This window comes from Notothenia rossii (genome assembly GCF_949606895.1).
Source record: "Notothenia rossii genome assembly, chromosome: 9".
In the NCBI taxonomy this organism is placed as follows: Eukaryota; Metazoa; Chordata; class Actinopteri; order Perciformes; family Nototheniidae; genus Notothenia; species Notothenia rossii.
Window position 1 is genome coordinate 604,012 of NC_136907.1, and position 17,500 is coordinate 621,511.

The 17,500-nt window shown below is 44.4% G+C and overlaps 2 protein-coding genes across 3 annotated transcripts in view; both read right to left on the reverse strand.

Moving 5' to 3' along the window:
• LOC307018476 (arf-GAP with Rho-GAP domain, ANK repeat and PH domain-containing protein 1) overlaps positions 1-16,137 on the reverse strand; it is a 22,770-nt gene extending 6,633 nt beyond the window's left edge. Inside the window, exons 1-14 of one of the 2 annotated variants that reach the window (XM_079648709.1) lie at positions 16,004-16,137; positions 13,737-13,810; positions 11,705-11,724; positions 10,682-11,116; positions 10,141-10,236; positions 9,691-9,886; positions 9,519-9,617; positions 9,089-9,193; positions 3,118-3,178; positions 2,788-2,908; positions 2,042-2,306; positions 1,723-1,922; positions 1,557-1,642; positions 995-1,177 (exon numbers count right to left, since the gene is read on the reverse strand). In XM_079648709.1, coding sequence (XP_079504835.1) covers positions 995-1,177; positions 1,557-1,642; positions 1,723-1,922; positions 2,042-2,306; positions 2,788-2,908; positions 3,118-3,178; positions 9,089-9,193; positions 9,519-9,617; positions 9,691-9,886; positions 10,141-10,236; positions 10,682-11,116; positions 11,705-11,724; positions 13,737-13,810; positions 16,004-16,063 — 2,001 coding nt within the window. In that variant the 5' untranslated portion in view covers positions 16,064-16,137. The remainder of the gene's footprint in view (positions 1-994; positions 1,178-1,556; positions 1,643-1,722; positions 1,923-2,041; positions 2,307-2,787; positions 2,909-3,117; positions 3,179-9,088; positions 9,194-9,518; positions 9,618-9,690; positions 9,887-10,140; positions 10,237-10,681; positions 11,117-11,704; positions 11,725-13,736; positions 13,811-16,003) is intronic. The other variant, XM_079648710.1, reaches the window with a different exon arrangement.
• Positions 16,138-16,406: 269 nt separating this feature from the next.
• LOC307018392 (alpha-1B adrenergic receptor-like) overlaps positions 16,407-17,500 on the reverse strand; it is a gene marked incomplete at its 5' end in the record, with an annotated part of 12,619 nt that continues 11,525 nt past the window's right edge. The window contains one exon of the mRNA XM_079648623.1: positions 16,407-17,500. This exon is cut by the window's right edge and continues 1,329 nt beyond it.

Below are 17,500 nucleotides of genomic sequence, written 5' to 3' on the forward strand. Positions count from 1 at the left end.
CCCGGAATTTTGCAACCCTAGTGAGCACACACACAAATTCCCAGCCAGGCTGTGTGTGTGTGTGTGTGTGTGTGTGTGTGTGTGTGTGTGTGTGTGTGTGTGTGTGTGTGTGTGTGTGTGTGTGTGTGTTCGGGCTGGTTTCGGGCTGTGTCTCGCTGTCTCGCAGACGGCCACTGGGCTCACAGGGATGGGGGGGGGGGGGGGCAGGAGCTCCAACAAGCCGTGTAGCACCGAGAGTGAATACACATACTATACAGAGATGCTGTTTGAGAAACCAATGTGAGTTTGGAACATTGAACAATGTAAATGTATTCTAGCAGACCTCAACAATGGGATCATGATCAGTAGAAATGGCCATGACATGGGACCTTTAAGAATCTGAGGGCCGATTCAAAATGGACAGTGACATGCCCATACCCAAATTGACCTTACTTCGGACATCCCAGAATCTATTTAAAAATTGTATTGCTAATTTATAAAGCATGAAATGGTTTGGGGCCCAACATGTGCCGGACATGCTGCCCTGCTACGAGCCCCCCAGTCTTACTCACTGTTCCCGGGTCAGAACCAAACACTGACGGTGCTTTCAGTTTATATTCCCTGCACAAATGGAACAGACTTCCAGAAACCAGAGTCTTCACCAACGCTGAGTTCTTTGAAGGCTAAACACTTCCCTGTTTTCAGCAGCTTACCCAGAAGCCTTTTCACTGGTTTGAGCACCTTCTGTATTTACAATGTTGTGTTTAAACTATCTCTTTTATGCATGTTTTTATGAATCTGTGTTAATGATGGTGTAAAGCACTTTGCCTCTGTGTCTGAAAGTTTGCTTCATAAATAACCGTCCCTTCCCCCTGCCTCGCTCTCTATGAAACATCCCTCAGCCATTAGCTCTGTGTAGTGCAGATTTAAACACAGATGGTTCCTTTGGATCTGATGGTACACAGACCTGCTCAAACAGGAAGTGCCCTCAGGTGAAGCTTCAGGTGAGACTCACCTGGTCCATGAGGGCGGGGGAGGCGGTCAGGTGGTGAACCCTCCTGTAGCGCCCCCTCCTGTATTTATCCTGGATGAACTTTGACCTCTCTTCGTCCGGCGACCCCGGAAACAGCTGCTCCGCCGCCGGCACCACAGGAGCCCACACCTGATTGGCCAGCCGGTTACCGTGGGCAACAAACAGCTGGGGGAGGAACAGGTGAAAGGTCAGCACACCCCCCTCCCTCAAAGATCAAAGGTTTAGATAAGATAAAGATAGAATTAGTTTGTATCATTCAATGGTCACACACACACACACACACACACACACACACACACACACACACACACACACACACACACACACACACACACACACACACACACACACACACACACACACACACACACACACACCTGTACGAGTGGTTCAGCCCCCCCTCACCTGTATTAATTATTCAGCCCCCCTCACCTGTATTAATGGTTCAGCCCCCCCTTACCTGTATTAATGGTTCAGCCCCCCCTTACCTGTATTAATGGTTCAGCCCCCCCTCACCTGTATTAATGGTTCAGCCCCCCCTCACCTGTATTAATGGTTCAGTCCAGATCTTGTTGTCCATCTTCAGACTCCGGACCTTGGACAGGTTGCTGCCCAGAGCTCGGTGCTGACCTGGGAACAAATCCCTGTTAGCATTAAAACCAGCTAGCTACATTAGCATCCCACCTGTTGTCCACTTGTGCTAGGTTTACCTGCGCAGGCCTGGCAGATGACCAGCAGCAAGTTGGCCGACGCCCACTCCGGGTTAGCGGCGCCGCAGTCACCGCACACTTTGTTGTTGGGGTTTTCCCAGAGCCGCAGCGCCACCTGGCTGCAGGACAGAGCACTGCGGATAGTGGAGGACAGAATGTCCAACCAGAGGGACAGATCCTTCGTCGAATCAACAGACAGACTGTGGGAGGGGGCGGGGCCACGAGGAGAATGGGTCGGGGCAAGAAAAGACAGTAAAGCACACTTCGCACACACTTGGGACACTTGGGACACTTGGGACACACTTCACACACTTGGTACCTGAAGCTCTTGTACGGAGTGATGAGGCTGAACGAGTGTTTTCCCGTCGTTTTGACCGAGGCCACGTTCAGGGGCACGGAGAAGGAGGCAATGCCCAGCTGGAAGGCCTCCTTGCTGTGGTAGATCCAGAGATCGTGACCCCACAGGGCGGCGTAGGCGCGGCTCCGCGTGTCCTTCATGGTGATTGGTCTAAGGAGTTCTGGGGGGGCGGGGCTTGGCTGGCCTCGGGACGCTAACAGAGACGTGACCCAGCCTTCATGGACCTCTGAGAGAGAAACACATGAAGAAGAAACAGAGAGGAGGGGTGTACCCGTCTGTTACAATTACAAATAATACCTTACCTAATCTTTTCTGTCATATACGTTTATATTTTAGCTGTGCTAGCACCGCCTTGTGGTCGTAATGAGCATTACCACATTTACTGATCCAGCCCCTGGTCTCCGTTGTGTTTGAGCATCTGTCGGCCTCCGTATACAAGATGATGACGAACTGCATAATTTGCAGTTTTAAAAGAGGTCATAAATCACAATATAACCAGATGTATTGAAATAACCATAAGCATATCAAGTCACAGTTGTATGACGTTGTGACTAAATGATTGTGGTATTATCCTTTTTGTCCTTTACTGCAAACCTTTGTCACCTTAACTTCCTGTTTATATTCTCTGTCCTGCTCATTTCAAACTTCATGAACTGATTTTATAACCCAGACTTCCCGAGGCGTCGCGATGGAGAAGGTGAGCTCACCGTCGTTGTGAGCCATGAAGTCGTAGTGCTTCTTCCTGAAGTACACGGAGAACCTGCGTTTGTCCTGTTTCTTCACGTTGGTGATGCTGGAGACGTGAAACAGAACCTCGCTGAACCGGTCCTGGTGAACGAAACAAACACACCTGAGCACTGACTGACTGCAGACAGACAGGTGGAGATAGACAGGTTTATACAGAGAGACAGGTAGAGACAGAGAGATAGGTGGAGACAGACAGGTAGAGACAGATAGGTGGAGACAGAGGGACAGGTGGAGACAGACAGGCAGGTGGAGACAGACAGGCAGGTGGAGACAGACAGACAGGTACTTACGTTGCGTTTTTTCCAAAGAGACATCAGCTGCCCGTCCAGCGTCGCCCACAGAACGTTGTGTCTGTGAGAAAGAGAAACGATGTGAATCCGCTCATCTGATGAGGTGTTCCTCAGGGATCTTTACTGGGTCTCCTGTCGTTGTTAATGTCAAACGATCTGTCTGCTTCACAGCTGTTTGATTCTCAATCACCTCAATGGATGACACGTAGCATAGCTGCTGAGCTCACAGTGGGTTGCTGCTCTTACACATTTAAACGGGTCAATCTGCAGACATTTGGAGCAAAATTGTAAGTTTTTACAAACCAATTCTCAAAGATAAGACAAAGAAATGAGCCGAGTGCAGTCAGCTGAAGACTGGCTGGAGCTCAGTCTCTGCTGGACCTTGAGACGGCCGATAGCGATTGGAAGAGTTGCAGCTGCTCAGAGCCTGGAGCCTGCCATAGCCCAACCCAGTCTCACGGCATTTTGTGTTATAGTCACGACATTTAATCTATTGATTCGTGTTCACCAACACGATGTTCCCCTTTTTTTCGTGTCACACAGAACGATTTTAAAAGCAATGTATTTCTATTGGTAGAATGTTTCGTGCCTGCAGCACGTCTTTTTGTCCGTTCGGGTCTCGGAAGACCGGAAGCTGTGGGATTCATAAAAACATGTTCTTACTCAATATCAAGCCACGATGTTTGTCTTCTTTTTAAATCGTATAATGTCGGACTTTTTTTGTCGTCTGTGAGGAAAAGAAATGGCTCAGAGCCTCAGAATACTGAAATCTTTATTTTTTAAAATCTTTTTTTCCTTCTAAGTTGATATTCTTTTCTAAATAACACACTGATATTTACTCACCAATAACACACAATTATCCTTGTTTTTATTTATTTGTTTGATTCCATAATCTCTGGCTTTTTTGGCGTCCGTCAGGAACTGAATTTCAAAATAAAAATAACCGGAAACAGACGTAGGCCTATAAGGGACATTTCGAGCATCATTGCGATACACAGCCATTGAACTGATTACCCAAGATCCTCAGCTATGGTTTAAGCTCGCTGATTGGAAGTTTTAGGCGCAATGCATGTAGGGATATGGTGTTTATGCGATATGGGTTTGTCAAGCGAAGCGGAGAGAATACTTACTTCCGGGTGTAAAATTCTCTAAAGCAACTACTATGAGCTGCTCCGACCCTCGATCAATACAGATTTCAGTTTTCTGAGCCCCTACTCTCCCCATAACTGACGGCAACAAAAGTCAGACATTATTCAATTAAAATAAAGAAGTAAAAACAATAAGTGTGACTTGATATTGAGTTAGAAAAAGGTTGATAAACGCTGTGAGAATGGATCTGAGGAGAGCATTTCTCCGCCATCCAAACTCGTCTATTACCAACGTTCAGGGAGCTCTATGCAAGTCAATGGGACGCCCTGCCCGTTGAAAACTGACTCTCAAGGGGTACCCTGTCCGTAATAGAGTGACGGGGAGGCGCCCTGACCGTCCGTCAATATGTGACGGGTTGGGAGTGAGCACGTGTTGCCCATCACAGACTCTATGCATTACATAAATGCACACAATATCTGTTATTTTAATACTGCATATATTTTATTCCATTCTATTACAATGTAAATACTTTTCTTTAAATAGTTTTCTATCTGTGTTTTAAATTGTTGTTTTACTTTTATGTATGCAGCACGACATCAAGTCGAAGTCCTCGACCCACCTGGGCCCAGGAGTTCAAAACTTTTAATCCCTATCTGATCGGATCAGATTTGGATTTTGGGGAGTTCAAAACCAAAAAACAGGATTAGGATCACTTTCATATCCGATCAGATCAGGAAATCCAATCCAAGCTTTAATCTGTATCAAATCTTCAAAATGGGTAGTTCAAACCGACAACACAGGATTGGGATCAGTTTGATCCCAAAAAACTGGATTATCCAGAGCAAAATGTACTGTACCATTTATTTTAAAATATGTTCCAATTTAAATAAGATGGCAAAGTTTGTTAACTGAAATAATACAAAATATTTAGCCTTCATGGGAAATACATTTTATTTTTTCCATTTTTTGCTCTCGTTTGTGTTGGCCTATTTTGTTTTCAACCAAATGTTGATGACATAAATGTTTATGCTCATAAAAGTATCTCAGCAAAGATTGTCAATCACAAATGTAATTTAGATTAAAGTAAAAATATCTTCAACAAAAAAAAGGTCCATCATCTGTCATAAAAATAATATAATTAGACATTATGTGGTCTGCAATGTGGTCTCTTGTCTTCCTTGTATTATTTTTCATGTCCACTAGATGGCGATCGGTAGGATTAAAGCACTGATATTCAGGATCTAGTCATCTTGAAAAATCGTAATCTGGATCAGGCTGATCCTATCCTGAATTGCTTTGAACTCCAGGGACAACATCTGGCCGACTTGTCTGATCCTGGATCACAAGAAATGGGATTTTATTTGTTAATCTTATTTGTTACAGTGTACCGTGCACCAGGTCCTTATTCAGAATTCTTATCAGAATTCTCTGAGTTTTTATCAGCTTTGGTTCTTAAAACAGATAAAGTAATTATCGTAGGTGACTTTAATATTCATGTTGACGATGATAAAAATAGCCTTACTGTTGCATTTAACTCTATATTAGATTCTGTTGGTTTCTGTCAGAGTGTAAATAAACCAACCCACTGCTATAATCACACTCTTGACCTTGTTCTGACTTATGGTATTGAAATTGAGCAACTATTAGTCGAACCGCATAATCCTGCTTTATCCGACCATTTCTTAGTAACTTTTGAAGTACTGTTACTAGACTACAAAGCATTAGCCAAAAGCTCCTGCAGCAGAAACCTATCTGTTAGTGCTATAGCCAAATTTAAGGAAGAGATTCCACCAATACTTAACTCGATAGCATGTCTGCATGTAGGGGAGGAAACTTATACAAAATGTACACCACCCCAAATTGATCATGTTGTTGATAGTGCTACAGATGCGCTGCGAATAAAATTAGACTCTGTTGCTCCTTTGAAAAAGAAGAAAATAAAACAACATAGATTAGCTCCATGGCATAATGCCGAAACCCGCAAAATAAAGCAAAAGTCGAGACAACTTGAAAGGATATGGCGTTCCACTAAACTTGAAGAATCTCGTTTAATTTGGCATATTACTCTCAATGAATATAAGAAAGCACTGCGTAAAGCGAGAGCAGCATACTACTCTTCATTAATAGATGAGAATAAGAATAATGCAAGATTTCTTTTCAGCACTGTAGCCAGGCTGACAGAGAGCCACAGCTCGACTGAGCCTTCTATTCCCATAGCACTCAGTAGTAATGATTTTATGTGCTTTTTTAACGATAAAATTGTTACTCTTAGAAACAAAATCAATGACCTCTTGCCTTTGACCAGTATAGTGTTATCAACAGCTCCCGGAAACGTAAGTTCTAATAATATTACACTAGATAGTAAACTAGAATGCTTTTCAGCCATAAACCTTGAACAATTAAATTCAATGATTCTCTCTTCTAAACCATCAACGTGTATCTTAGACCCGATTCCAACTAAGCTGTTAAAAGAAGTTTTTCCATTAATTAGCACTTCTTTATTAAATATTATGAATATGTCTTTATTATCAGGCTATGTTCCAAAATCATTCAAAGTAGCAGTGATAAAACCGCTTCTTAAAAAGCACAACCTCGATCCAGAGGTTTTAGCCAACTATAGACCTATTTCTAATCTTCCGTTCCTCTCAAAAATTCTTGAGAAAGCAGTCGCAAAACAGCTGTGTGATTACTTAAGAAACTATGATTTATTTGAAGATTTTCAGTCTGGCTTTAGAACACAACATAGCACAGAGACAGCTCTGGTTAAAGTCACAAATGACATTCTAATAGCCTCTGACAAGGGACTTGTCTCTATTCTTGTCTTACTCGATCTTAGTGCTGCATTTGATACTATCGACCATGATATCCTATTGCAAAGACTAGAGCACTTAGTTGGCATACAGGGAACTGCTTTAGGCTGGTTTAGGTCTTATCTATCTGAACGCTCTCAGTTTGTACGTGTCAACGATGAATCTTCCATGCAAACCAAAGTTAGCCATGGAGTGCCACAGGGCTCAGTGCTTGGACCTATTTTGTTCACCCTATATATGCTTCCGTTAGGCAATATTATAAGGAATCATTCTGTAAACTTTCATTGTTATGCGGATGATACTCAACTATATTTATCAATCAAGCCTGATGAAATTAATCATCTAAATAAAATTCAAGACTGCCTCAAGGACTTAAAAACGTGGATGACCTTAAATTTTTTGATGTTAAACACGACCAAAACTGAAGTTATTGTACTTGGCCCGAAGAATCTACGAAACAAATTATCTAAAGATATATTAACTATGGATGGCATTAATTTGGCCTCCAGTGAGACTGTAAGGAATCTTGGTGTTATATTTGATCAGGATTTATCCTTTAACGCCCACATAAAATCAATTTCAAGGACCGCCTACTTCCATCTACGTAACATTGCAAAAATCAGGCATATCTTGCCTCAAAACGATGCAGAGAAACTAGTCCATGCATTTGTTACTTCAAGGCTGGATTATTGTAACTCCTTATTATCAGGGTGTACCAAGAAGTCAGTCAAGTCGCTTCAGCTGATTCAAAATGCTGCAGCTCGTGTACTAACCAGAGTTAGGAAAAGGGACCACATTACTCCTGTTCTGGCTGCCTTACACTGGCTCCCTATAGAACACAGGATAGAATTTAAAATTCTTCTTCTCGCCTACAAAGCCCTTAATGGGCAGGCGCCATCTTACCTTAAAGAACTCATTATACCCTATTGTCCTACTAGGGCATTGCGTTCCAAGAATGCAGGGTTGTTGGTTGTTCCTAGAGTCTCTAAAAGTACAATGGGAGCCAGAGCCTTTTCTTATCAAGCTCCACTTTTGTGGAATCAGCTTCCAGTTTGTGTTCGGACGGCAGACACCCTATCCGTTTTTAAGAGTGCGCTTAAGACCTTCCTTTTTGATAAAGCTTATAGTTAGGGCTGATTAGATTCAGCCCCTAGTTTTGCTGATATAGGCTTAGTTTGTCGGGGGACATCTTACTTCTTCCTTCTCTCTGTCTATACCTGTGTACTCTCATGTTCCGATTAACCCAGCTTCCCCAAATTTCTTTCTTTTTGGTGTCTATATACGCCGGGATCCGGAGTCATGGATGATCCTGCGGTCCTGTGTCATGGATTGCGAGTCCTGGATCTTGAGTCGTGGCTGCGGTCCTGGATCATAAGTCCTGGATGGATATCCTCGTGGATTCATCTTTTTATTATACACACATGCATTTCAAAACATTTGGACTACCTATGTTGCAAATGTATTATCTTTTCAATTTACACACGGCATCTATTGCACGTCTGTCCGTCCTGGGAGAGGGATCCCTCCTCTGTTGCTCTCCCTGAGGTTTCTCCCATTTTTCCCTTTAAACTGTGGGTTTTCTCTGGAAGTTTTTCCTTGTACGATGTGAGGGTCTAAGGACAGAGGGTGTCGTATTGTCATACTGATATTCTGTACAAACTGTGAAGTCCACTGAGACAAATGTAACATTTGTGATATTGGGCTATATAAAAAATAAACATTGATTTCAAAATCGGATCGGATCTGATTGAGATTAAAAGTTTTGAACTCCTGGGCCCTGGAGATAAACCTGGTTCTGATCTGATGTCCTGAGCAGTGGATAGTAATCCTTATCATCAGAAACAGGGACAATCAGATACAGAGTGATGGTAACGCTGATAGCTCCATCAATAATAATCATAATAAAAATACATTTTATTTATAAAGGCACTTTCAAGGCTCTCAAGGTACAAGGTTCACTAAACACTAAACAAAACAGAAGTCCAAAGAACAGCACATTATAACCAATGAAGAAGAGCAGAGGACGTGTGACGTGATCAGGGTGGATATGGTATTAAAGGTGACCGTGTTACCTGAAGCCCTTCCACACATCCAGCCAGCCGGACCTCACCACGGCGCTCTGAGGGGCCGCCCCCCCCACGGCCCCCTTCTTCCTGGACACTCGGATAGTGGCCATCCTGCAGGACACAACCACAAACACACTGAGTCTCAGACGTTCGTTTAAACATCTCCAGCAACAACACGAGCAGCATTTAGAGAACAGTCAGCAACTTGAGGAGACATGTGTCATGATGATTTGCAAACCTTTACAGGTTTATGGGCTGCTGGTCCTGCACTGATCGTGTGTTGCATGCTACACTGCGTCAGGTCTCTCTTGTGTCGTAACCCTGCTTTCCTGAACTCTTACTTACCGTCAGCAAGAATAAGAAAACTAAATCAGAGAAATGAAAGCTAAGGAAATCGTTTGTTGTTGTTTGTCTTCCTGAAGGTGCGTTTGCGTACCTCGGCATCTTCTGTCTCAGCGGCTTCTTTAATTGGCTGCGAGGAGGAGGCGGGGGCGGCCGCGTGGGGACCAGACGTCCCGCCTGATTGGACGGGAGGCTGCAGGACAAACAAACACCGGTTAGGATGCAGTGAAGTACTAGAGGTAGTTTTTGTAGTACCGTATAAATACTTGGTGGTTGTTGACGATGTGTTATGAGCAGGATCTCCCTCCATTGGTCCCTCTGCACCAGAGGGGGTGGAGCTTGCTCCTTTATCGTCCTCCTCATTGGACGAGTCGGTGTCGGCTTCCTCTTGGCTCGCCCAACAAGCTAACAGCGTGACGTACGGATTCTCTTCTTTGATGGTGTGAGGACAGCGTCTGGAGACTGGAACCCAGACAGACGGAGAGGAGTCAGACCCCGAGGACACACACTTTATATAATCCTACTAAACCGCTCATAATAAACGGGGTAATTCCGTCAACATTCATCCGTCTCATCGGGAGGTGGACGTGTTGGACTATGCATCTCACCCTCCCTCTTCACCTTACTGAAAAGCTTTGCTCATATGGGAAAAATGGTTGTCTTTTCCTACGTTTAATCACTTCATATTGAGAATAAGAGTCTTAGACTGAACACACCTTCCTCTGATGGCTCCGCCTCCTGAAGTGACGGTAAAGAGACTCCTGTGTTCGAGTCTAACGTCGACATCACCAGCTGAGACAACGCTCCGACATCTGCACACAAACAGAGGACACGCTCAGCCAATCAGAAGGGAGTATGTCTGAAACTGATGGGCCAATACAGAGCGGGAGGTATTCCTGTGTTGGACCCTGAAGGCAGCATCTCCCACGTCCAATGAGATTCCAAACAAACAAACAAACGTTGAGTTCAGCAGGATACTCTCCACATATTAACACCACTTTGTGATTTCTGAAGTAACAAGCCGACAGGTATTTACTGACAAAACGTTAAAGTCTCTTCAGCTCGTGTCCTCATTTCAGGATAACAACTAAAAACACATTCAGAAAACCATTGACCTCCAGACCAGGGGACAGGAAGTGAGGAAATGCTGACTCATATTATGGTACGGACTCGTTCCTGCAGAACACTTTGAGTCCCCCTAAATTAAAACACTGGAAATGGAGGAATTTTATAAAAAAAAAAAACTTCTTGCTGTACCTGTGTGAGCGTCTCCGATCCCCGGCAGTGAGGGGGGGGGGGCTGGCGGGGTCGTTATGGAGCTAACAGACGGGTTAGCCACATTGCTAACAATCGCCGCTAAACTGGGAATGTTAGCGAACGAGCTAACTATGCTGTCTAAGCTAACAGTGTGACCAGGTGTGGTGAAGGAGGCGGAGTTTAACGTAGCCGCGGGGGGGTTAGCCACAGCGCTAGCAGTTCCCGCTAAGCTAGGTATGTTAGCGGCGATGCTGTTAGCCATGCTGTCTATGGAGGGGGGGGCAGAAGGGGCGGAGGGGGCCGAGCCTCTGAGGGAGGTGGCGAGTCCAGCCAATGAGGGGATGCTGCTGGCGATGATGTCAGTGACGCCGGCCAGAGACGGGAAGACGGAGCTACGATCCAACGCCATGACAAGAGGGGGGGGGGCATCTCCACCTGGAGGGGGGCAAGGTTCAGAATCAGAGTTCTTTTATTGTCCTGCAGCGAGGACATGTACATTACAGACGTTTAGTGCAGGTAAAGAGTAGAAAATAGACTTACTTATTAAAAATGTTGAAATAACGTTACAGATTGTAAATACATTGAAAGAAAAGATTAAGAATCGCTAGTTAGTACTTTTCCTCGAGACTGTAAGTATAATTATGAGGTTCTTAAGTCTGTAATTTGTTCTAACCGCTGAGAATCAGTTTTAATGGAGACCTTTGTTCTGCAGTTTGGAGACAAACTTTATTATCAGAGGCTTATGAGAGGAGCTGACTCCTGAAGCACTGAATCAAAACATGTGTGTGTGTATGTGTGTGTGTGTGTGTGTGTGTGTGTGTGTGTGTGTGTGTGTGTGTGTGTGTGTGTGTGTGTGTGTGTGTGTGTGTGTGTGTGTGTGTGTGTGTGTGTGTGTGTGCAGCATCATGTGATCCAGAGGATAAACTGGTTCCAGATCATCATCCTTGTGGAACAGGTTCCACAAGGACGCGTCAGCATGACGTCAGTGTGTGTGCGTGTGTGTGTGTGTGTGTGTGTGTGTACCTGATTGTAGATTTTCATCTCTGAAAAAAAAAGTTGGTGTTGAAATCCAAACATCTACTTTCACTGAGTTCAGATGTATTGATTTATTGTGAGAGAACATTATCCCCCTCCAGCTCCTCAGGTAACGAGCAGAGACTCAGGTAAAGAGCAGAGACTCAGGTAACGAGCAGAGACTCAGGTAAAGAGCAGAGACTCAGGTAACGAGCAGAGACTCAGGTAACGAGCAGAGACTCAGGTAATGAGCAGAGACTCAGGTAAAGAGCAGAGACTCAGGTAACGAGCAGAGACTCAGGTAACGAGCAGAGACTCAGGTAACGAGCAGAGACTCAGGTAACGAGCAGAGACTCAGGTAACGAGCAGAGACTCAGGTAAAGAGCAGAGACTCAGGTAACGAGCAGAGACTCAGGTAACGAGCAGAGACTCAGGTAACGAGCAGAGACTCAGGTAATGAGCAGAGACTCAGGTAACGAGCAGAGACTCAGGTAACGAGCAGAGACTCAGGTAACGAGCAGAGACTCAGGTAACGAGCAGAGACTCAGGTAACGAGCAGAGACTCAGGTAACGAGCAGAGACTCAGGTAAAGAGCAGAGACTCAGGTAACGAGCAGAGACTCAGGTAACGAGCAGAGACTCAGGTAAAGAGCAGAGACTCAGGTAATGAGCAGAGACTCAGGTAAAGAGCAGAGACTCAGGTAACGAGCAGAGACTCAGGTAAAGAGCAGAGACTCAGGTAATGAGCAGAGACTCAGGTAACGAGCAGAGACTCAGGTAACGAGCAGAGACTCAGGTAACGAGCAGAGACTCAGGTAACGAGCAGAGACTCAGGTGCTGCTCACACGGGCACGTTTGCGTTTATGCACAGTATGCGTTTTCAAAAAAGTCTTCCGTTCACACGTATTCGTTTCATTTGACGTGTCTGTTCACACGAGACCACTGGAAACGCTGTAGTACATATGCCGGAACTGTAAGTGGCGCTGTAACTTCCGCCACAAAATACACCAAAAGCAGCGAAGAAGACCCCGGAGCATGGTTGCCATGGCTACCCTTCTGTTTATGCCCCGCGATGGATTTAGCAACATGTAGTAGTTCAGGTAATTCTCCATGTCCACTTGTTGCTGATGGTCGTGGAGGAGCTGTAGATTTTGCACTAACATCTGTAGCATGGCCAGTAGCTATTGACAGTAGCTACTGGCCATGCTACAGCAGTGAGCAGCAGAGGCGGGGAGAGGCGGGGCTCTCGTTATTTTTTCAGGAAATGATCGTATAGAGGCGATTACACGGAGCCGTTGGACACACGGAGCCGTTGGAACCCCCAGAGCGTTTCGTTTGCAAATATATCCACCTTGGGACCCGTTATCGTTTGTGGGGTCCGTTTCTATCGTTTTGTTACGACCTCGTGTAAATAAAAGGGCTATACGCAAGAGAAACTATGCGGATCCAGCCCGTTTTGTTCTTGTGTAAACGGGGCCTCGGGTAACGAGCACAGACTCGGGTAACGAGCACAGACTCGGGTAACGAGCAGAGACTCGGGTAACGAACAGAGACTCGGGTAACGAACAGAGACTCGGGTAATGAGCACAGACTCGGGTAACGAACAGAGACTCGGGTAACGAGCAGAGACTCGGGTAACGAGCAGAGACTCGGGTAACGAGCACAGACTCGGGTCACGAGCACAGACTCGGGTAACGAGCACAGACTCGGGTAACGAACAGAGACTCGGGTAACGAGCACAGACTCGGGTAACGAGCACAGACTCGGGTAACGAGCAGAGACTCGGGTAACGAACAGAGACTCAGGTAACGAGCACAGACTCGGGTAACGAACAGAGACTCGGGTAACGACCACAGACTCGGGTAACGAGCACAGACTCGGGTAACGAGCAGAGACTTGGGTAACGAGCACAGACTCGGGTAACGAGCAGAGACTCGGGTAACGAGCACAGACTCGGGTAACGAACAGAGACTCGGGTAACGAGCAGAGACTCGGGTAACGAGCAGAGACTCAGGTAACCACAGACCTAAAGGTGCGCTCACCTGTCCAGAGACGTCAAACTGTCCCTAATGTAACGAGCCCGGGGCTTCGGGACCGGAGGAGGAGGGGGGTTCATCTGTGGTAATATAGAGAGAGACACACATGCATTAAAGACAAGAAATAACTAGTACTATTAAGCGAAGATCAACTTTTGTTTTGAAATAATGACACAAATGTGTTTGGTTAACAAAATAAGATTTTCTGTTATGACTAACGGTGCAAATTAAATCCACGTTCAGGGCCGTGGGAAGTAGGGGTGCTGCCCTGGTGGAGGACAGGGGATCTGCACTTCCACAAGATTAAATGCAAATATAATACCAAAAAAAACGAATTTTCAGCCTTGATGTAACAACATTCATAATTAAGTAAAGATAATACCCTTTTCACCCCGGTTACATTTTCCATTTGCCCCGTACGATGGGCGCTGTAAGTGATGAAAGTGGGGGATGTTGGCTTATCAGGCGCCCGCAGCTCACAGCCAAAGTGAGAGAGATAGAGAGAGGGGATACCGCGGTACCGGCGGGGATTGTTGTTAGCTTCTGCTGCGCTAACGGATATAAGAAGCTGTTTCTACAATAATGTGGAGGGAGAGCTCTCCTGTCAGACTGAGAGGCTCAGTGAGGGAAAGGACTCTGAGGGTTTAGATAGTTCACTTTAGTCTAAGTTATCTCAGTGAGTCTCAAACGTTTTAATCACAATTTATGTAAACAAATATTTCCAAGGGACACCTTTATAATTATTAGGATAAATAAAAACAGGTTTGAAATCATTCCAATGTATACTATAAGACAGTAAACCAAAAATATCGTTTAAAACTGGAGAGATTTAAAAATATGCATAAATAAATATTAAATGGTAAAATAAGATATGAATGAACCACAAAAATAAAATAAGTTAGCCTACATTTATTGGTTATTGGCTATGGGAGGTTATTGGAAATGTTCACATACAAACCGATCTTTTTCATATGGGTGTTTAGAGTTGTATCCCCGAGATCAGTCTCGAGTAATTGGGCGCTCAAAGTGCACCAGATTGAAGTATTTTACTTTAAAATGTTAAAATAAATCTTCCCGGGGGGGCACCCCCGGACCCCCTGAGAGGATGTGAAGTCCACCCCCCAATTAAAACATGTTCATGCAATACTAAATACATTTGAACGTGACGAACATAACTTGAGTACGTTTCCTAAAGGTTCACGTCACGGGACACATAAGTGAAAATGTGTGTTAAATAACTAAAGAATGGGTTTAGTTAATAAGTTACCTGCAGATAGCACAGGTACACTTTGTTAAAGTGACCGTGACCTTTGACCCCTGACCCATCGCACTTCACTGGCTTTACTCCTATTTATTTGACTTAATTATTGTTTTCCTCACCTCATGCAAAGGGGCCTTTACATGCGCTTTATCAATTACATCTATTATTATTATTATTGTTATTATTATGTAAGTTGCGTTATTTACGTACGAAACTCACGTGACAATGAGGTTCATTAAAATACCTAAAAATGTGACATTATTCAGAATGGAAGTTACGTGACAAATAATTCAGCGTCTGGATTCAAATTAGTTTTGAGCGTCAAGTAAGAATAACGTTGCAAACCTTTGGAGGATTTAGGACCGATAAATCAGCTTTGAGGTAAAAAAAATACAGAATGAATTTTGGTAGAATGAATGAAGATGAGAAATTAAGAACACAAGTTAACGTTTGTGTTAAATATCTACAAACGTCACTCATGGTTCATGGTACGTTGGTGAAAACACACACACACACACACACACACACACACACACACACACACACACACACACACACACACACACACACACACACACACACACACACACACACACACACACAGACACACACACACACACACACACACACACACACACACACACATTCACTGAATATTACCTCCTGATAATAACAGCCGTTTCTTGCCGTGTTGTAATAAACTCCTAAGTGCAAAGATACCTGCTCACCTGTGTGTGTTCACCTGTGTGTGTGTGTGTGTGTGTGTGTGTGTGTGTGTGTGTGTGTGTGTGTGTGTGTGTGTGTGTGTGTGTGTGTGTGTGTGTGTGTTACCTGTCAATATATTTACCTGTGTGTGTGTTTACTTGTCTATGTGTTGACGTGTATGTATGTGTGTTCACCTGTCTTTGTTCACTTGTCTTGTGTTAACACGTATGTCTGTGCTCACCTGTGTGTGTGTGTGTGTGTGTGTGTGTGTGTGTGTGTGTGTGTGTTCACCTGTCAATATATTTACCTGTGTGTCTCTGTCAGAACATGCAGTGTTTCTCTTTGTTCCTGTTTCAGCTCTCTGCATACAAACTGAACCTTCAAATCTTCTCACTCCGTGTGTGTTTGTGTGTGTGGGTGAGAGAACCTGCCGACAGAGATCACATGGGAACAACAAGCGCTGTGATTGGTGGGAGGGAACACACCTGCGCCAATCAGCTGTCAAGATGTTTTTACAGTGCAGTCAGAGAAATGTCCAACGAGTCCGACCTGCTGCAGGAATGTAGGTGTGTGTGTGTGTGTGTGTGTGTGTGTGTGTGTGTGTGTGTGTGTGTGTGTGTGTGTGTGTGTGTGTGTGTGTGTTTTTAAACTCCGACACACTGAGGAAAGATCAAATCTGTAGGAATGAAAAATGAAACTGACTTCTATAATTCAAGAGACTCAATTATTATAATTGTTTTATTCATTTGCTTAAATGATCACCTGGAATTACACACTTCTTTATATTATTACAAACATCACACGTAATGAATTATTCTTCTGTCTCTCCACACGGCCTATGGGAGCCCAAGTGCAACATTCTTTTTTCATTAAGTCGATTTAAATGCTCAATCTTTTCAAAATAGGACTTTCTGGGAGTGTTAGACGAGCACTAAGGGATGGTTTTGGTTATTTTAACTCAGTTCCAGAAAGTGTTCTTTGTTCCTCTCACTGGTGGGAATGAGCTTCCATATATTACAGAACAGTTTCACCTCCTGTAAAGATCCTGCTGTGGTTAGCCTAGCGTAGCACAGACACTGGAAACAGGTGGAAACTGCTAGCATTCAACACACACACACACACACACACACACACACACACACACACTCACACACACACTCACTCACTCACTCACTCACTCACTCACTCACTCACTCACTCACTCTCTCACTCACTCACTCTCTCTCTCACACACAGGCACACTCTCTCTCTCTCTCTCACACACACACACACACACACACACACACACACACACACACACACACACACACACACACACACACACACACCCACACACACACACACACACACACACACACACACACACACACACACACACACACACACACACACACACACACACACAGAGCAGCTGTAGTTCCTCTAGAAAATGTGATCACTTTCTCTTCATTAGAATAACTAAATGAACCTGTTAACCCCTGAGCCTGTTGTTCAGGTCTCAGGCTCCAAAATGGCATGCCCAGAACAAATGACCATATCTTCTAAAAGGGGAAAATTAATCATCTTTGTTCTTAAAGTAATGATAAACCTGTGAGTTGGATGTAGACAAGTCAGAATCAATATAGATTGAACATAGTAAAAAAATGTAAATTGTAGTGTCCGTCCTAAAAGAAAACATTAGTGAAAAGCAGGGCCACACTAATTGCGCCACATAAGCGCATAGGTGCGGGTCAGTAGAGAGATGAGGCCCCACGCAGTCTGCATGATCGGCCTGTAGGGATGGACGGCCCTGGTGATGGGTTAG